Below are 15,410 nucleotides of genomic sequence, written 5' to 3'. Positions count from 1 at the left end.
TATGTTCGCGTGTATTATAAAGGCCAGAAATTCGAACGGAAATATGCTGCGGAAATATTCAGCGTTCTCTCGGATCCCGCACCCCGCTCACATTTGACGCCGACGAGCCGTACGTGCTCTTGTTCGTCGATCGCCGCTTCCGTTGCCTGTTGCTTGCGCTGGCAAGACGCAATTATTGCGCGCCTTTGTGAAGCATGCACTGTGCGAATGCTGGCAGTTGCCTCCGCAATTTCTTTGCGCACCTTTGAATTTCTTTATCGTTTTTTTTTTTTGCGTTAGCAGGCGTATGACTCGCGAGAGGCTTCAGACAAGATGACCAGTAACATTGGATCCATAGCCGACATGACGGGGTCGAATGGAGAGATTAAATTTTTAAGAAAGTGTGTTGCCCATGTGTCACTTATGTACAGTTTCTTGGCGCCTTCGGCAGTAATACGTACAAAATTTTAAAACACTAGGTGGTGTCGAAATCCATGCCCCATATGATGGCGCCCTTTGGATTTTAAATGCGAATCTTAAATGCCATGCTTTTGCCGGTTGAATGTGGCGGAAACGATTTGGCGAGCCGGAAACGCGCCATAGGCGTCGAGTTCACGGAAAGTACTGACACAACATTTACTTTTTTTTTGTGCTAAATGAATGTTCTCGACCTCGAAACACCAGGAAAATACTCACAGACCTGAAAGTGCCCTAAATAGTTTGTTATAATAGCTTTTCTGCGAACCAGTTTCGTGTTTGTCGTGACGTAATGAGGGCAGAAGGTGGTCACGTGGGACAGAACATCGTGGTATTTTGACACTCGCTTGGTCGTCTGCTATGTTTCTACATCAGGTCCGCACGATGAGTAGCAGGCACATACCCTGTGATTTCAATAGCATATTTGTTCGCTGTGATTAAACGTAACGTTACGAGGTGACACCCGCCAGCGCTGCTGCTAACGTCTGCATCTTCGGTATTCCGCAAATCGTAATACTTATACGCACAAGCTGAAACCATGAAGTCCTAGCTTGCCCATAAACGTATAATTGCCCTTTGCGGAATACCGGAGTAAACGCGAGCGGCCTAGAGTTGTCGGGTTGGTGGTGCAGAGTTTAGATGACGCGAAGCTATTGTTGCAGTAATCAACCATATTTTACTAAGCTTCTGGTGACAAAATGTCGGCAGCGACGTAACCGTTAACATGCAGCCTTTAAAGAAAACATTTACGATAAGAACGCCCGTATAACACGGGACAGATTTCTAACGAGTTGTGGTTGGACAAAACGACACAGGATGTAACCACCGGTGTTGTCGCTGCCGGTCGCGTCTCTGGTAAGCCTTGTTTCCTTGAAGGTTAATACATTTGCGGGCAAGGTAAAACTCTGCTCTTTAACCTAAAGGATCGCGCTCCACTCTACTGAAAACTGAAATACCGCAGTATTAAAATGGACCTTTTTCATCTCTCTCAGGCACAAAGGCAAAAACAAGTAGGATGACAAAAAAAAAAAAAACATCCCAGAGAAGCTTTGGCTGTGAAATTATATGACGGACAGCTCTCCCTCCCCTGCCTTCGGGAAGGAACTCGTATAAACCATGCCGATGATGACCGTTGTTGCCTTGACAAGTCCTCTTGTTAAAACATTGGCACCGGACTGAGGCAGTCCTCCTGTTTCCTTTAGTTTAAACGAAGTCTCCAACTGACTAGCAGAGTGTTCTTTCAAAAGTCTATATTCGTTATTTTCGCGCCAAAACCGCAACGCCGGTATGTTAATCTATTTTCTCGTGTTTGGGCGTGGCCTCGGAGATTGCCGCACAAGGTGCGCCATTACAATCAGAGAGGCAACAATCTGGCCCGTTGTGACGCAGTAAAAGCGCTAAAAACCTGCTAAAGGTCAGTTATTGGCTCTTTAAAAAAAATTGGAGGACGTTTAAGCTTCGCCTTTAAGAGCGGAACGCGATAAGATTCCCGACTGCCTTCTCACGCTTCCTGGCAACTGCAGCTTATGTAACCGTAATGTTTACCGGGTAACGCTGGCGGCGAAAGCTATGCACTAAGGCGAGCGGGCGTGCTTTCTTGTAGAAACGCGGCCTCTTGCGCGGACCGCGGATGCGCGGAGGCGAGCGCCATCTGGATGGTGGTGTTGCAAGGAACCCAGCGCAGCTTGCCGCTCTATGAAGTGTAGAAACGCTGGAAAAGGGGTTTATGTTTGAGTTTCCGCGTAACAGAGTTATGTTTTCTGGTACATCTAAATTACAATCCGACGCTCTCCTGTCTGTAGGTTGTGTTTACGTTGTACTTTACGATTTTTCCGGCGCAACTTACTTTGCAAAACTCAATTAGTTCAGCAACACCTCTGTGCCATACAGAGGGCCCGCGTGGTTGTGATTCGGAATGTTTTTTTTTTTCGCCAAACGACGTCCAACGCAAGCATTAAGGGCGTGCAGCCCTTAATGCTGTCGCGATAATTAATATATATATATATATATATATATATATATATCGCTGTATCTCTACGGGAATTCCAGGAGGAATAATTTAGCTTCTATCTACCATTTCATAATATCCACGTTTCGTTATAACGAGGTTTGACTGTACTGCTTTTTTGGTGTTTATGTAATGTCTGGTCTGAAGTAGTTATTGTGTCTAACTGAGGACTGTCGACGCCCTAAATGCGTCAACGGATGCAATGTGCACAAATTAATGAATCTCTAATTAATGACTAACCACATTGGCCGTGAGTTTTGTCTAAATACAACGTTAACACTCGGAACCAAATGTTCAAACTCTTCCTGCCGGTGAATATCATTCAAAGCGGTACAGTGGAGGAGTAGCGAGAGTCGCTGCATTCGCCTGCTTTCTTTTTCTTTAACACCCCTGTTATGCCTTAACAATTGGCGCTTTTCTACACGTAAAACCGTGTATGCGTCTAAGCAGTGGTTTGTTCGGGAGCGCTTAGATCTCAGAGGTACCAGAGATGCTGGCAAAAAAAAGGAAATAATTACATTGACTTCCTGCTGCTTCGGTGTTCGTCTATATATAGAAACATGGCATCACTCTGAGTCCACGAAAGCGCCAGGCTATGGTATAGCCGGCGCGTATGCAACAAAAGAAAAAAAGGCGTAACAAATACACGCCACCCATTTGTAAACGTGTTCAGTAACTTTTAGGGGTGTGCGAATATTCTCCTATTCGATCCTGCCTTCGGATCGAATAGTCACTATTAGAAAATGCGAACACCTTTCAAATATTTGAGAATGTCAACTGCGCCGAATTAAACATAAAATTGGAGCAAAACTACAGTAAATTTTCACCCCCGCGGGTATAGAATAGACATGAAACTGAGAGCCTGCTTAGTAAAGACTGCTATGTCGCTTGAGTAGTCGTACTTCGCTCCTAATGCTCCAGTTGTGCTTTTTTTTTATACAGAACGCTTCGTAACGTACTATGCAATATCAGAAACTTTAAGAATTTTCATAAGAAAACTAGGAGGTGAACGCCGTTTTTTATTAATTGTGATGACGGCCGTTCATTATTCGAAAAGTATTCGATTCGATTCTTGCATTATTCGATTCGTATTTGATTTTGTCTCAAAAATAATTGATTGCACACCCCTAGTAACTACGTCTGCTCATATTCTAGATAGATATATGACAGAGCCTCCTTTGGTCTCTACATATTACGTTTTAATCACACCGTGACTGCTTTAAATATTTCAGTGCTTCCTATATATCTTTGCGTTTGCCTTGTCTATTTGGAGCAGAATGACATAACACTTTATTGAAATATGTTGCATCGTTTCCCTCGCTTGAATGCAAGGCAAATATAGCCTACGTTGTCGAACATGAGACCGCAACATTTTGTTTTCAAATTCCCTGCCTTATATATATATATATATATAGAGAGAGAGAGAGAGAGAGAGAGAGAAGCCAACAAACACTGATACCAAGGGCAACATAGGGGACATTACTTGTGCTTAATAAATGAAATAAAGAAACGATAAATTAATGGAAATTAAAGTGGATGAAAAAACAACTTGCCGCAGGTGGGAACCGAACCCACAACCTCCGCATTTCGCGTGCGATGCTCTACCAATTGTGCTACCGCGGCTTCGTTTCCCCATCCACTTGGGTATTTATGTTGTGTGCTAGTAAAACCTTGGGAGTGTTTCGGGCCCCTCGGTTAACCTCCTTTCTTCTCGTTTACATATATATATATATATATATATTAGCGTCCCGTAGCTCATCGCACACACATTGTACTGCGCGTCTCACAACTGCTATTCGCACGGAAGCTTAGAGCTTTGACTGTCGCGTTTCAAGCTTATACACAGCATCAAAGGGGCCCTCGAATGATACAGCGCGCACCGGTGCAGGTACAAACATGCAAGTGCGTTTGTACACTGTATCCACACTCGACTCGGAGACGCACCTTGACGTTTGCCCTGCGCACGTGCATGTCTCCGAGGATGTCGCTGATCCTCTGGGCGCTGAGGCGCGTCTCCAGCAGGCCCATGTCGTCGTGTTGGTTGGGCGTGAGGGTCAGCAGGGAGACCAGCCCTCCGCCGGCTAGCGGCACCTCGACCGCGGTGCAGTTGAGGTAGTCGTGGCGCGCGTACCGCACCCGGGTCCAGCGGGCCTCCAGCATCGCCGGGTTTCCGCCCAGCGACTCGATCACTTCCGCGGCCGCTGAGGTCGTGTCTGCGAGTTTGGGGGGGGGGGGGGGGGGACAAGTAAGTGAGCTCTGACGAAGGTTTGGTGTGAGGTTCGCGCGCCACTTGACTGATAGCAAAATCTTCGGTCGGTGTACCTCGAGGCACCCCAGGGCTGGTTCTACGGTAAAAGGGTATACATCCGAATCAAAGGCATGCAGAATTGACGAACGTTCTACAAAATGGGCACGAGATATGTTGCGGAAGGTACGGTACTATACACGCGGCGACACGCGTGTCGGCGCGTTTGTTTTTTGCTTGCTTGCTTGCTTGGGCCATCCATGTATATGGTCTGTGCAAGTCCCACCCGGGTTTAAGCTGCAGCCCCATGTTCGCTTGTATATAGCTGCCAGAAAGACGCTAAATCTCAATGGCCTAATCATTCAAGGAATGCGAGATGGAATCCCAGCAAAAGAACATTGGAGGATCGAGGAATGGGGCACGCGATGTGCCGCGTGACTCCCTGCGCGGCAAATTAAAAAAAACAAACGCTCAAGACGTCGTTTATTTTGCGTCAGCACTTAGTGCGGCGCTTTGTTGCTTTTCGTTTTTCTTTTAGAAGAAAGGCTCGGGGCAGGATACAACCTGTGGAAGGCCAAAGCGGCCTTCCACAGAGAGCCGCCTCTCCCACACTGAAAATCGAGGGGAAATCGTGTTTATATAAACACCGTCACGCCAGCCACAGTACGACGGCGTGCAGGCATATATATATATATACGGGCTCACCTTCCAAAGAGGCGGGGTCGGCCCGTCTTCCGAGCTGAAGGAGCGTCGGGGGCGCCGGGTCGACCAGCGGCTGCGCCTTCCAGCGGACCCCTTCGGCGGGCACCAGGTCGAGCTCGATGTGCGAGTCCAGGTGCAGGCCGGACAGGAGCAGCAGCTGCGTCCACGGCGGCGGCGTGTCCGGCAGCAGGTTGGCCAGCTGCGCGTGGCTGGCCTTCTCGACCACGGCGTTGATGTGCTGGCGCGCCTCCTCGGCGTTGGCCGCGAAGTCCAGCGAGTGGACGGACGCGTTGTAGAAGTGGTACAGCGACCGCTGGAACGGGTACTTGACGCCGAAGTCGCGCTGCACGTACAGACTCCTGCGCGACAGAGCTTGCGTGTGACGTCGCCCGTGTGCGCTCGCGGACGCAGCTTGTCACCGTGCTGGCCCTCCAGCGTAGCGAAAGGTTCTAGCACGCTCTAACATATATCTATGGATGGGATGACGCCAGTGTGTCCACTTCCGTGGGCGAACCGCTTCAATATGTTATGGAAACTCCGCAGGAACGCTCCTGGCGTGTGTGCCAGAACCACCGCGCGAGGTGCCGACAGACGCAGCTTCTCGCCGTGCTGGGGAGGCATTCTGTAAGAGTCCACCTGATGGACCTGTCCATTTGTCTGCTGTTGAAGTTCTGATTGGCAAGGCTGGGCTGCGCGTCCGCAGCCGCGAGGCGCCACAGCCAATCGGCACTTCAGCAGTAGACGAAATGGACGACATGTCCACTAGGTGCACTCTTTCCCTGGTCACAATTCATTGCGGCTAGGATGACGTCAGGGCAGACGTCATCTATATGGGCTGACTGTACATACTGAAACGGTTTCATATGCAGTCCAGCAATTCTGTAGACCTCGCATGCTTATGTCTTCCGCACCATTGTTGCTGAAGTGAGGCGAATCTCGTGTAAGTCCCACATCCTCACATTGAGCTACGGCCCGGTTAACGTAGCAGGGGGCCCCACGAGTTGCAGACATCCCCCCTTTCCGACGTCTTTACGCTGGGCGAGCTGCTTCATCAATTCTTTGAGAGAGTTTATGTAGAATCCTAAGCCTTTCACCACGGCGTCTATATACGCAGTGTTGCTTTAGGACGTTAAACACAATCAATCAATCGGACAATCAATCCGTACAAAAATCGATGCAGCGCGCGTACCTGAATATGAGCAGGTTGGCGTCTCTCAGGTTGTGCGCCAGGTGCGCGGACAGGTCGCGCACCGCGAGGTGCACGTGCTGCATCCCCCACAGGTAGAGCACGTGGCGCAGCGCCATGGCCGACGAGCCCCGGGCTCCCAGCAGCAGCATGCCCAGCGACGAGCTCACGCAGAACGGGCACAGGGCCACGTTGCCCTCGGCCTGCGGCTGGCGTGACTCGGCTCCGGCGTCCCGCAGCGCCCGGTACAGGTCCAGCCCGAACTGGTTCGCCGAGAAGGCCAGCTTGCGCGTGCCGAACGGCAGGCCCTGCTGCGCGTCGGCCGGCTGGACGCAGGTCAGCGCCAGCAAGGTTACGTAGAAGGCGGCCCGCAGCGCCAGCGCCGTGGTCTTGCGGACTCCTGGAGACCAGTTCGAGATGGTCGCCGCCCGCGGCGCCATGTCGCGAGTGGTGGTCTCAGATCCGCAGGCTGGCGTCGCGCTGCCTGCATACAAGCGTGTTATATATGCGTCAGGCAGGCTGCAGAGGCATATGTTGGTAATCTTGAAGCATAAGGGTAACAGCGGAAACAGCTGGACGACCGCAAGAAGGGAGACACGTATACACACAAGCGCTCCCTTCACAAGCCTCCCTTCACAAGTCTCCCTTCTTGTGGACGTCTGTTGGCGCTGTTACCCATATGTTTCAGGATGAACTAACTCCCCCCAAAGGAAGTATTGGTAAATGTTGGTAGATTGAGTACTATAGAAAGACTCCCACTGCCCCTAAACTTAGTAGTAGTACTAGCAGTATGTAGCGCTATAGTTGGCCGGGCATGGGGGAAAATTAAAACCGTCGTCCTCTACTTGGGACAGTTAAGTTACTTTCAGGTTCGGTCGATGTTGACGCCATCATGCCTACATTTTGCATATAGTTGACCTTCGGGGAGACCTAACTGGCACGGAAGCATGGCTTCTTTAGGCTCACTAAGTATACGTATTTATTAATTTGTTTGATTGTTTACTGACTTGTTTGTTTGTTTCTTGTGTTTTTCTTAAGAACCAAATGAATCCTCTTCGATATTAGGGACTGACAGGTGACAGAATTATCTCCAAAGAGCGACGTCGCTGAGATCAGAGTGGCGGATTGACAGACTATAGATTGCATTTCAAGCAATTGAGCGGTATATAGTCGAATCAAGTAGTCTGCGTGTTAACGGCCGGGGCGCTTTTAGTGAAAATCTTGTTCACTCTTATAGGGCGACAATCTCCAAACGTAAACACACGACGAGACAACAATAAATATCACGACACAGAGAGAACGATGGAATGACGTTGATGGAACGACGAAGGCGGTATATATGACGGCATTCGGGATGACAATTCTGAAACGATGACATCGCGACGGCATCGCGATGACGATGGCTACGAGTGCATGACAAGAATTGGATGATGGAGTTGGAGCTAGTGACGACAATGGAACGATCACAATGGCATCACGACGGCGACGCAGTATGACAATGAACGTATGACAACTGTATAACGACGAAGGCATGACGACGGCAGCATAATCACGATTGAATAACGAACAAGGAAATGACGCCGATGGAACGACGAAGGTGGTGTGACCGACGAAGGCGGTGTGACGACGTCGTAACAATGACAGGACGATTGTATGACGATTCATAGCGTGACCGCGACGGTGTGACGAGATTATAATGTAGCTCTCGAAGTACACTGCACCTTTAACGCAGCGCGCTGGGGAAAAAATGCTTAAACAACACGTAAGCGTATTTAGCATGTGTTCACAAGTGAAGTGACCTGTTTCTTTTTTCTTTTTTTTAATTTGTGTCACTATTTTTGTGTCGGATTTGCTTAAGTTTTCTTCGCGCTTCTGATTTATGTATTTGGATGCCATGTGTTATAATGAAAAATTAAACACTTATGAGCAATATACGTGCTCGCCTGCGCATAACCTGCCCTGTGTTACGCTACGAAGCAGCACTTATAGCCATGAAAGCCTTTGCTCGTATGTGCAAAGCTTTAGCAGAACATATTGTCTAAGGCATATATGGTTTGCATTGTACCTTAATATGTTTGCGTCCTTTCTAAGCGGATGTGTACCTGTGCTCTGTGCAAGTTGCCTCTTGCGAAAACTCGGAATTCTCGGAAGCCGAAAAAACAAACTGACGTGCACTGTAATACGACTGCCGTCACTGAATTCGAACTTGTCAATGGCAGCCCGCACAGCAGCTTTAGGGACACATGTAGCGTCATGAGTGCTATTTAGTTAGTTTTGTGCGGCACAGCATCAACAGATGACTTAAAATTTGTTGTGTGGGCGGCTTCGCAGGCAGTGTTTCACGCACACGCGCATTATCTTCGAAACGCCCGCGTTGTACGTCACAGGTCGTGCGAGTCTGTTGGAACGCACGTTTTTTTTTTTGTTTTGGTAATTTTGCTTTGCTTTGCTTCGCTTCTATGTTGAACTGTTCACGCGAAGTCTGCCTCCCTCGAGCTCAAAGTGTGCGCCGAAATCATGGTCAACAAACCACTTGCCGCCGTTGTCTAGGCTTAATAATAGCTATTTTGGCCCGAGCAGGCCGTTGGGGGTGTAGCTCAGATGGTAGAGCGCTCGCTTAGCATGCGAGAGGTACGGGGATCGATACCCCGCACCTCCACATCTTTTTTTTTTTCTCTCTCTCTTTTTATTTTTTGTTCTTACATTGATTAATGAATCGCGCACTGAGGTATCATATCCTCAATCGACATCGAAGCTGCGCACGATTTCTGTTTCGCGCGTTGTAGCGTTATGCCCCCCCCCCCCACCCTCCCTTAAAAAAAAAAAAAGAAATAACAGCAGCAAGGCCCGGAAATCTTGATTGTCTGTGTCATTACCTCGCACGTGCGCAGATGCCCAGACCACAAACGCAAAAACGTATACCTCGCTGACCAGTAAACGAACAACCAGAACCAGCAACACGAGTGTGTGTCTGACAACGGTCGCCACACATTTTTGTTCCCTGCAGTCTGTGTGACATCAAAGCACGCAAATAAAAATGTCTGTAAAAAAAAAAGAAAAAGATTTATATTAAGTGGGGGAAAAAAAGAAGTGGAGGTGCGGGGTATCGATCCCCGTACCTCTCGCATGCTAAGCGAGCGCTCTACCATCTGAGCTACACCCCCAACGACGGCAGAGCGGAAATTTTGCGCATAATAGCCTTTATCGCAATAATGTCCTCAATCGCACACTTATGTTGTGAGTTTATCTATATAAGTAATTAGGTGTCAATAAGTATTCACATAACTTTTGTTCACCCCATATTATGCAGCAATTCCGAGTAGTAATTACTCGCTGTACGACGGGTACCTTTCCTTTTCACTACATAGATGGCGCTAGCTGTCTATACAAGCCGTGTTGGCGCCGAAATGAGTGCGTTCAAATGTTTTCAAACTCGATGGTTCACCGTTCAACCTGCAGGCCATTCTACAGAAAGTCGAAACAGAATGTCAGGCTTCCCCCAATCTCTGGCGTTATTTACGTTAGAAATTTAGCGGATGCCTACAGTCTGGCCCAGTCTAAATACCATCGATAATCAGCTTAATCATCCTGATGGGTGGGTCATATTACCACATTATGCCAGTCAGACAAACATGGTATCTGTTACATTATTCAGGAAACCCGATGCACAGGTGATTGTAGCGATATTTGTTTGCGCAGACCGTCCTATTATGATCCTGCACGCTGAAAAAAAAAATGGGGGGGGGGATGCAGTTGTACGAGGAACAGTTAGAATTCGCGTCCACTTTCACCATCTGCTTTTCTCTTTAGGTAACCAATGTTGACGTGCCCGCCAGTTTAAATGTTCACGCAACTGAGTCGTCGTACTCCACTACTGGATTTTTATTTGCGCAGGCCTGGTTTCACATGGGTCTCCTCCTTGCTTCGATGGATCGGACGGGCAAGGAGAGAACCAACAGCTCAGCACGAGACGCTCCTGATCAACTGATAGCTTGAGTAAGTGGCTAACGTATACCGCAATCTGTGAGTTACATTGTTGGCATGCTTCATTACCCTTCTCGTCACCGTGTAGTGATGGGATAAACAGAATTTTCACACGAATGTAACGTTGCCCCTGCCGCCATTCGCAGGCGTCACAGTCCTTGTGGCTTCTCTCTATTTTTGTTGTTGTTGTTGTTGTTGTTGTACACTCACACGTATTGAAACAGCAATTACATTATCACCATCGTTGTTGTCGTCGTTGCTGGTGTAAAGGCGCATAGTGATGGCGAGCAGAAACTTTCCCAGCCGACGATAATTTTTTTTTCTCGCATCTGCTACATCAACAGCACGTAAAATTATCAAACTTTTTATTCGTATACGATCGACCTATAGTACATTATTTTCTTTCAAATCACAACACCCTTCCCCACTTTAACCATCATACGGACGTCGCACACTCACTTTGAAGTTTGTATATCTATAACCTCTTTCACCCATTGACCAAAGTTGTCTACTAGCTCGGGCCACTAAGTCGTCTGCTGGCTGCTGTTTTATATCCAATACTATTATTCCCTTACGGGCTGTTACAGAGTGGGAGGAGAACACTTCAGACACATTTACACAAAAAGCATTTCCAGCCTCTGCTGGAACATTTCGGCTGAGTGGCATGCTGTGAACGCATTGGCGTCGAGTCTGTTCCATTCAACAATGGTTCGAATGAGACATGAACATTTTAATGTGTCCACCCTTGGGCGTGCAAGGCTGAATTGCATGAAGGTGATTTGTACGAGCTGATACTTATACTGGACGTCGTTGCTAGATATGCGTCTGGATGTATTTTCAAGCTTTTATTGTAAATTCAGCCGCGCTATTTTTCTTCGTTGAGACAAGGGTGTTGCCGGGCAGGCAACACGGGCACATTGGGTATGCGCCTGAATAGACAACTTGCTGCTGGCTGGCCTGCGGCTGGGTCATCGGGTAACTTGGGTCACTGGGTATGGTGCCACTATAGGCATATGTGTGGCCGAATAGACAACTTAGGCACTGCGTATATGTGATTGTGGTATGCACCCACTCTGGGCCAATCCCGCAGACTTTGCCAAGGTGACACAAGGGGCCACGTGCCATTTACAGCGAAAGCGCCCCACACGCAGCGGACACTGCCGCCTCGAACGCAGCCGCTTGATGGTTGAGGCTGTTGCAAAGAAGCTGCAGCCCGGATACTATGGGGATACTGCGGATACAGCCAGATAATATTGTGTCGCAATATCATTTGGCATTGTGGTTGACAGCGAGATTGCCATCTTCGTGTGTCTGCAGTGGCAACACAATATGTCGGTAATCGGTGCACTGCTTTAACGCTTCATTTATTTTAATAGAGTAGAGATGGAAGGGGAGTAGTTGGTCAAATTCGAGAAAACACAGCGTTTCTGGTCAATTTTTTTTTTTTTAACCAGGGCCCATCGGAAACTGCTATTACAATGCTATTACTGCTTGTTAGTTACTCTTACTTGTTACTTCTGTTGCTTGCGTGTCTCGACTAAGTGTTTGTTTGCTAATAGAACCTAACTTAATATTCGTCATTCGTTTTCCTTTAGTTCGTTATCGTCTTGAACTGTCTTTGTCCTCTATCTTTGTTGGGCCCACAGACACTGGCCTGCTTGGTGATCTTTGCTTTCGGGAACGCGGCGGCGTTCCTCGCAGTGCGCCCCCTGCGGGCGGTGGTCCGCGGTCCGTAACAAGCGCTGACCCGTGAATCGCCGGAGAATGACACCCGTCGTTATATACACGGAGCACGTGATGAGGGCACCGTCATCATCGCGAGCTGCCCCATCCGGTCGCGAGAAAGCAAACCCATATAGACACGCGAGCTGGCGACGAATGCGCGCTCCCCGAAATAGACCTTCGCCGCACACTGGCAGTAGTATAGTGAAGAGAGAGAGAGAGAGAGAGAGAGAGAGAGAGAGAGAGAAAGAGAGAGAGACAGTATGGCGTGAGAACGCCGTGACGTCATGGTGGGGAAAGCGGGCGGTTACGCATTCTTGCATGTGCGCGGGAGAAGTTTACCGTGCAAGTAAGGCTACATGGTATAGCACGAAGTTAACTGTATATATGTTAAACATTGCCTCCGGCCCGTTATCCCCTTGTACTTGTAAATCTACCCTGGAACATCACGTGCAACGCGTATGCAAGAAAAGGGCACTGGAATTTTAGCACTGTGAATGAATGAAGGATGTTGGAGATAATGATTAAAACTCACAGTAGGACCCGGAAAAAGAGCGCAAAACAGATGAAGACCCAAAGGCTCGCTTGCAATTTTGATCTGCTGTGGATTAAAAAAAAAAATGCCTTGTATATACCGCCTTTTGAACGTCGCCAAACCAACGTAAATACTATCACCTCTGACACGTGGATTATTCTGCCTTCATCAAAATTTTCCGAACGCCAATATTTAGTGCAAAACCTGTCTCTTAAACATTTGCCCTAGACGGCGACAGTATCCCTGATATGTTTCTATCTGTGACGATGTTTTTTTTTTATGCTTCTTTTTTTTTGCAATACTGTTCGTCCTACCGTTGGAAGTCTTTACAGCGATTTAGTGAGAATGGGTAGTGTGTGTACGTCTGCATGTTCTGAATGAGTTCCCTAAAACATTTCAGATTTTTAAACGTGTAAGAGACATTGGAGTCTTTAACTGGCGCTGGCTACACCTTTACACATGCACACAAATACAAATAATGAAGGCTATAAGTATTAAAAAGGTCACGTTAGAAAACCGCTTAGACTTTAAGTTCACGGATATAGTATCTCAATCTCATTTAAGTTATGCTGCTAGCACAATTGACCAGCCGCGGTGCCCCAGTGATTATATAACGTTCTGCTGCTGAACAAGAGGTAGCAGGTTCGATTCCCACCCAAGGTTTCTCTGCGAGCGTCCTTGAACGCACATTGCCGTCAAACATTTTGACAGCCACCTCGGAAGCAATTACGTAAACTATTCTGGCCGAATCAAAATGCGATGCATGCGAAACTGTGTATCGGTGTAGTTTTATCGTATATTCATGTTGTCATGCTAGATTTCGTGATAAGCTCACACTAAAGAAAAATATATTTACAGAACAGATTATATCTAGACTGTTCTGTCGTCACAGACGACGAAAAGCACCCGCGAAGTGCGTTACGTATGCCGTCAGTAGAAATTAAAATGCCGGATGGGTAGCATCGACGTGGCCAACTGACCACACTTTGTTTTACTTTCACATCTGCGTTTACACAAATAAAAGTGATGTTTGCAACAAGAAAATTCAATCGGTTCCTTTCGCATACGTGGAGAAACTGCTTTCTGCTTCAAACCATGGGGATTAAAAAAAAGAAATCTCATTTTTCCGTTGTAATAAGAACCGACTTGGGAAATGATCATGTCCCTGATCTGTATTCCTGTTTGAAGAGGATACATGTGAGGTTCCATTTCAATGCACCCTTTTCAATACTGTTCATCGGTTTTAGGTTTAGGTTGATTAACTGTGTAATGGATGATTAGGAAGAAACCTCACACACTGACATTTCCTGTGGGATCAGCACGGTACTGTACTACCGCTTCATTCGACGTTTTATCAGCAGGTTAGTGAAGTTCATGCTACCGAAAGGCTTTCGCGAACTAAGTTCGGGATATTCAATGCACCAGCCACCGGCATGGCGAATGCGCGCGCATTCTTTTTGCTGGATGCTGCGCGTTAGAGGTCACAGAGCTCGACCTTGAAAAAGGGGCGCTGAGAATCGACCAGAAGTGCGAGTGTGAAAACCGTCCACACCTCTACTCGCCTTTCGACCGCACGAAAAACGTAGCGCAGCGCATTCCACGGGGACCTCACCTTGCGCGTCTTCCGTAAGGACAAGCGGCTCCCCGCTGACAGCCGAACCGGCGACCTCCTCGCGATGGTCTTCGCGCGCACCGAAGTCTCCTTGTTCTTCTTCGAAGGAAAACTCCTACTTCGTCAAGTCAGCGTCGTGTGTGTACCCTTCACGTATAACTTTCGGTGGAAAGCGCACCAATGAACACGCACGTATGCCAGCAGCAGTTTGATTGAACTGCGACTAAAACACGCTTTTTGGTCACTGAATGGGGTCACCCTGCAGACCAAGACTACACAGCCATCTAAACACAAGGGGATTCTCACGTGGTCCAATGGTGGTGGTGGCAGATCTTCAACCTCCGCTTCTCCTCGACCTTCCGAACTGCAGACACGTCAGTGGAAGAGACCAGCCGGCTGTGCGCACTCCGTCGACGTTAGGACGACGCTGTGTCCGACCGGGCCTCGGACCGTCTGCCAGGTTTATTGAACGTATCGGCGTCCACACTATCAAGGCGCGGCAAGCATCCACGGTCACCACCGTGCGTGGTGTCGATGACGTCGACGCCCCAAGCGCTTCCCGCGGCGTTTTGCGACCGATTCGCACGGTTTGTCTTCGCGCTTTGCGGAGCACGTGGTCCTCTCGGTCCACGACACAGACGGACAGACAACGAACGAGTATCCCCCGCCGAGAACAGTCCTGCTGCGCTCTTTGTTGCTGCTGCCGCTATACCAGTGGCGCGGTTGGCCGACTGCTGGGCTACGGATGCTGGCTGGCGGGGAGGAAGGTTGCTATAACCCAGTTTGTCCCTCCAGCGGCGCGGTTGCGTTTGCACGGCGACGAAAGGGGCTGTTGCACTTGGGCGTGTTGCAGAGAGCTTGGAAAGAGGAGGGCGCTTGGATGTGCGCCACCCTTCCCGACACGGACGCTCCCGTTGGTCGGCGTGGCGTGAGAGTCCGTCGCGGACCGCCGCGTCTGGC

At 48.6% G+C, this 15,410-nt stretch overlaps 1 protein-coding gene and 2 non-coding genes across 5 annotated transcripts in view; 1 reads left to right on the top strand and 2 right to left on the bottom strand.

The window, feature by feature from the left end:
* The window catches only part of LOC142560146 (leukocyte elastase inhibitor-like), a 17,543-nt gene extending 2,133 nt beyond the window's left edge, over window positions 1–15,410 (bottom strand). The window contains exons 1-4 of one of the 3 annotated variants that reach the window (XM_075672004.1): window positions 14,757–15,410; window positions 6,601–7,081; window positions 5,415–5,770; window positions 4,409–4,677 (exon numbers count right to left, since the gene is read on the bottom strand). In XM_075672004.1, coding sequence (XP_075528119.1) covers window positions 4,409–4,677; window positions 5,415–5,770; window positions 6,601–7,037 — 1,062 coding nt within the window. In that variant the 5' untranslated portion in view covers window positions 7,038–7,081; window positions 14,757–15,410. Of the gene's footprint in view, window positions 1–4,408; window positions 4,678–5,414; window positions 5,771–6,600; window positions 7,082–14,450; window positions 14,730–14,756 lie in introns of those variants that run through there. The other 2 variants (XM_075672003.1, XM_075672005.1) reach the window with 2 other exon arrangements.
* Window positions 9,184–9,256, top strand: TRNAA-AGC (transfer RNA alanine (anticodon AGC)). Its single transcript has one exon. It is a non-coding gene; the product is annotated as a tRNA-Ala (tRNA).
* TRNAA-AGC (transfer RNA alanine (anticodon AGC)) lies at window positions 9,689–9,761 on the bottom strand. The gene has a single exon. It is a non-coding gene; the product is annotated as a tRNA-Ala (tRNA).

This window comes from Dermacentor variabilis, chromosome 10 (genome assembly GCF_050947875.1).
Source record: "Dermacentor variabilis isolate Ectoservices chromosome 10, ASM5094787v1, whole genome shotgun sequence".
In the NCBI taxonomy this organism is placed as follows: domain Eukaryota; kingdom Metazoa; phylum Arthropoda; class Arachnida; order Ixodida; family Ixodidae; genus Dermacentor; species Dermacentor variabilis.
Note: the sequence above shows the minus strand (reverse complement) of the source record. Positions and strands in the feature narration are given on the sequence as shown.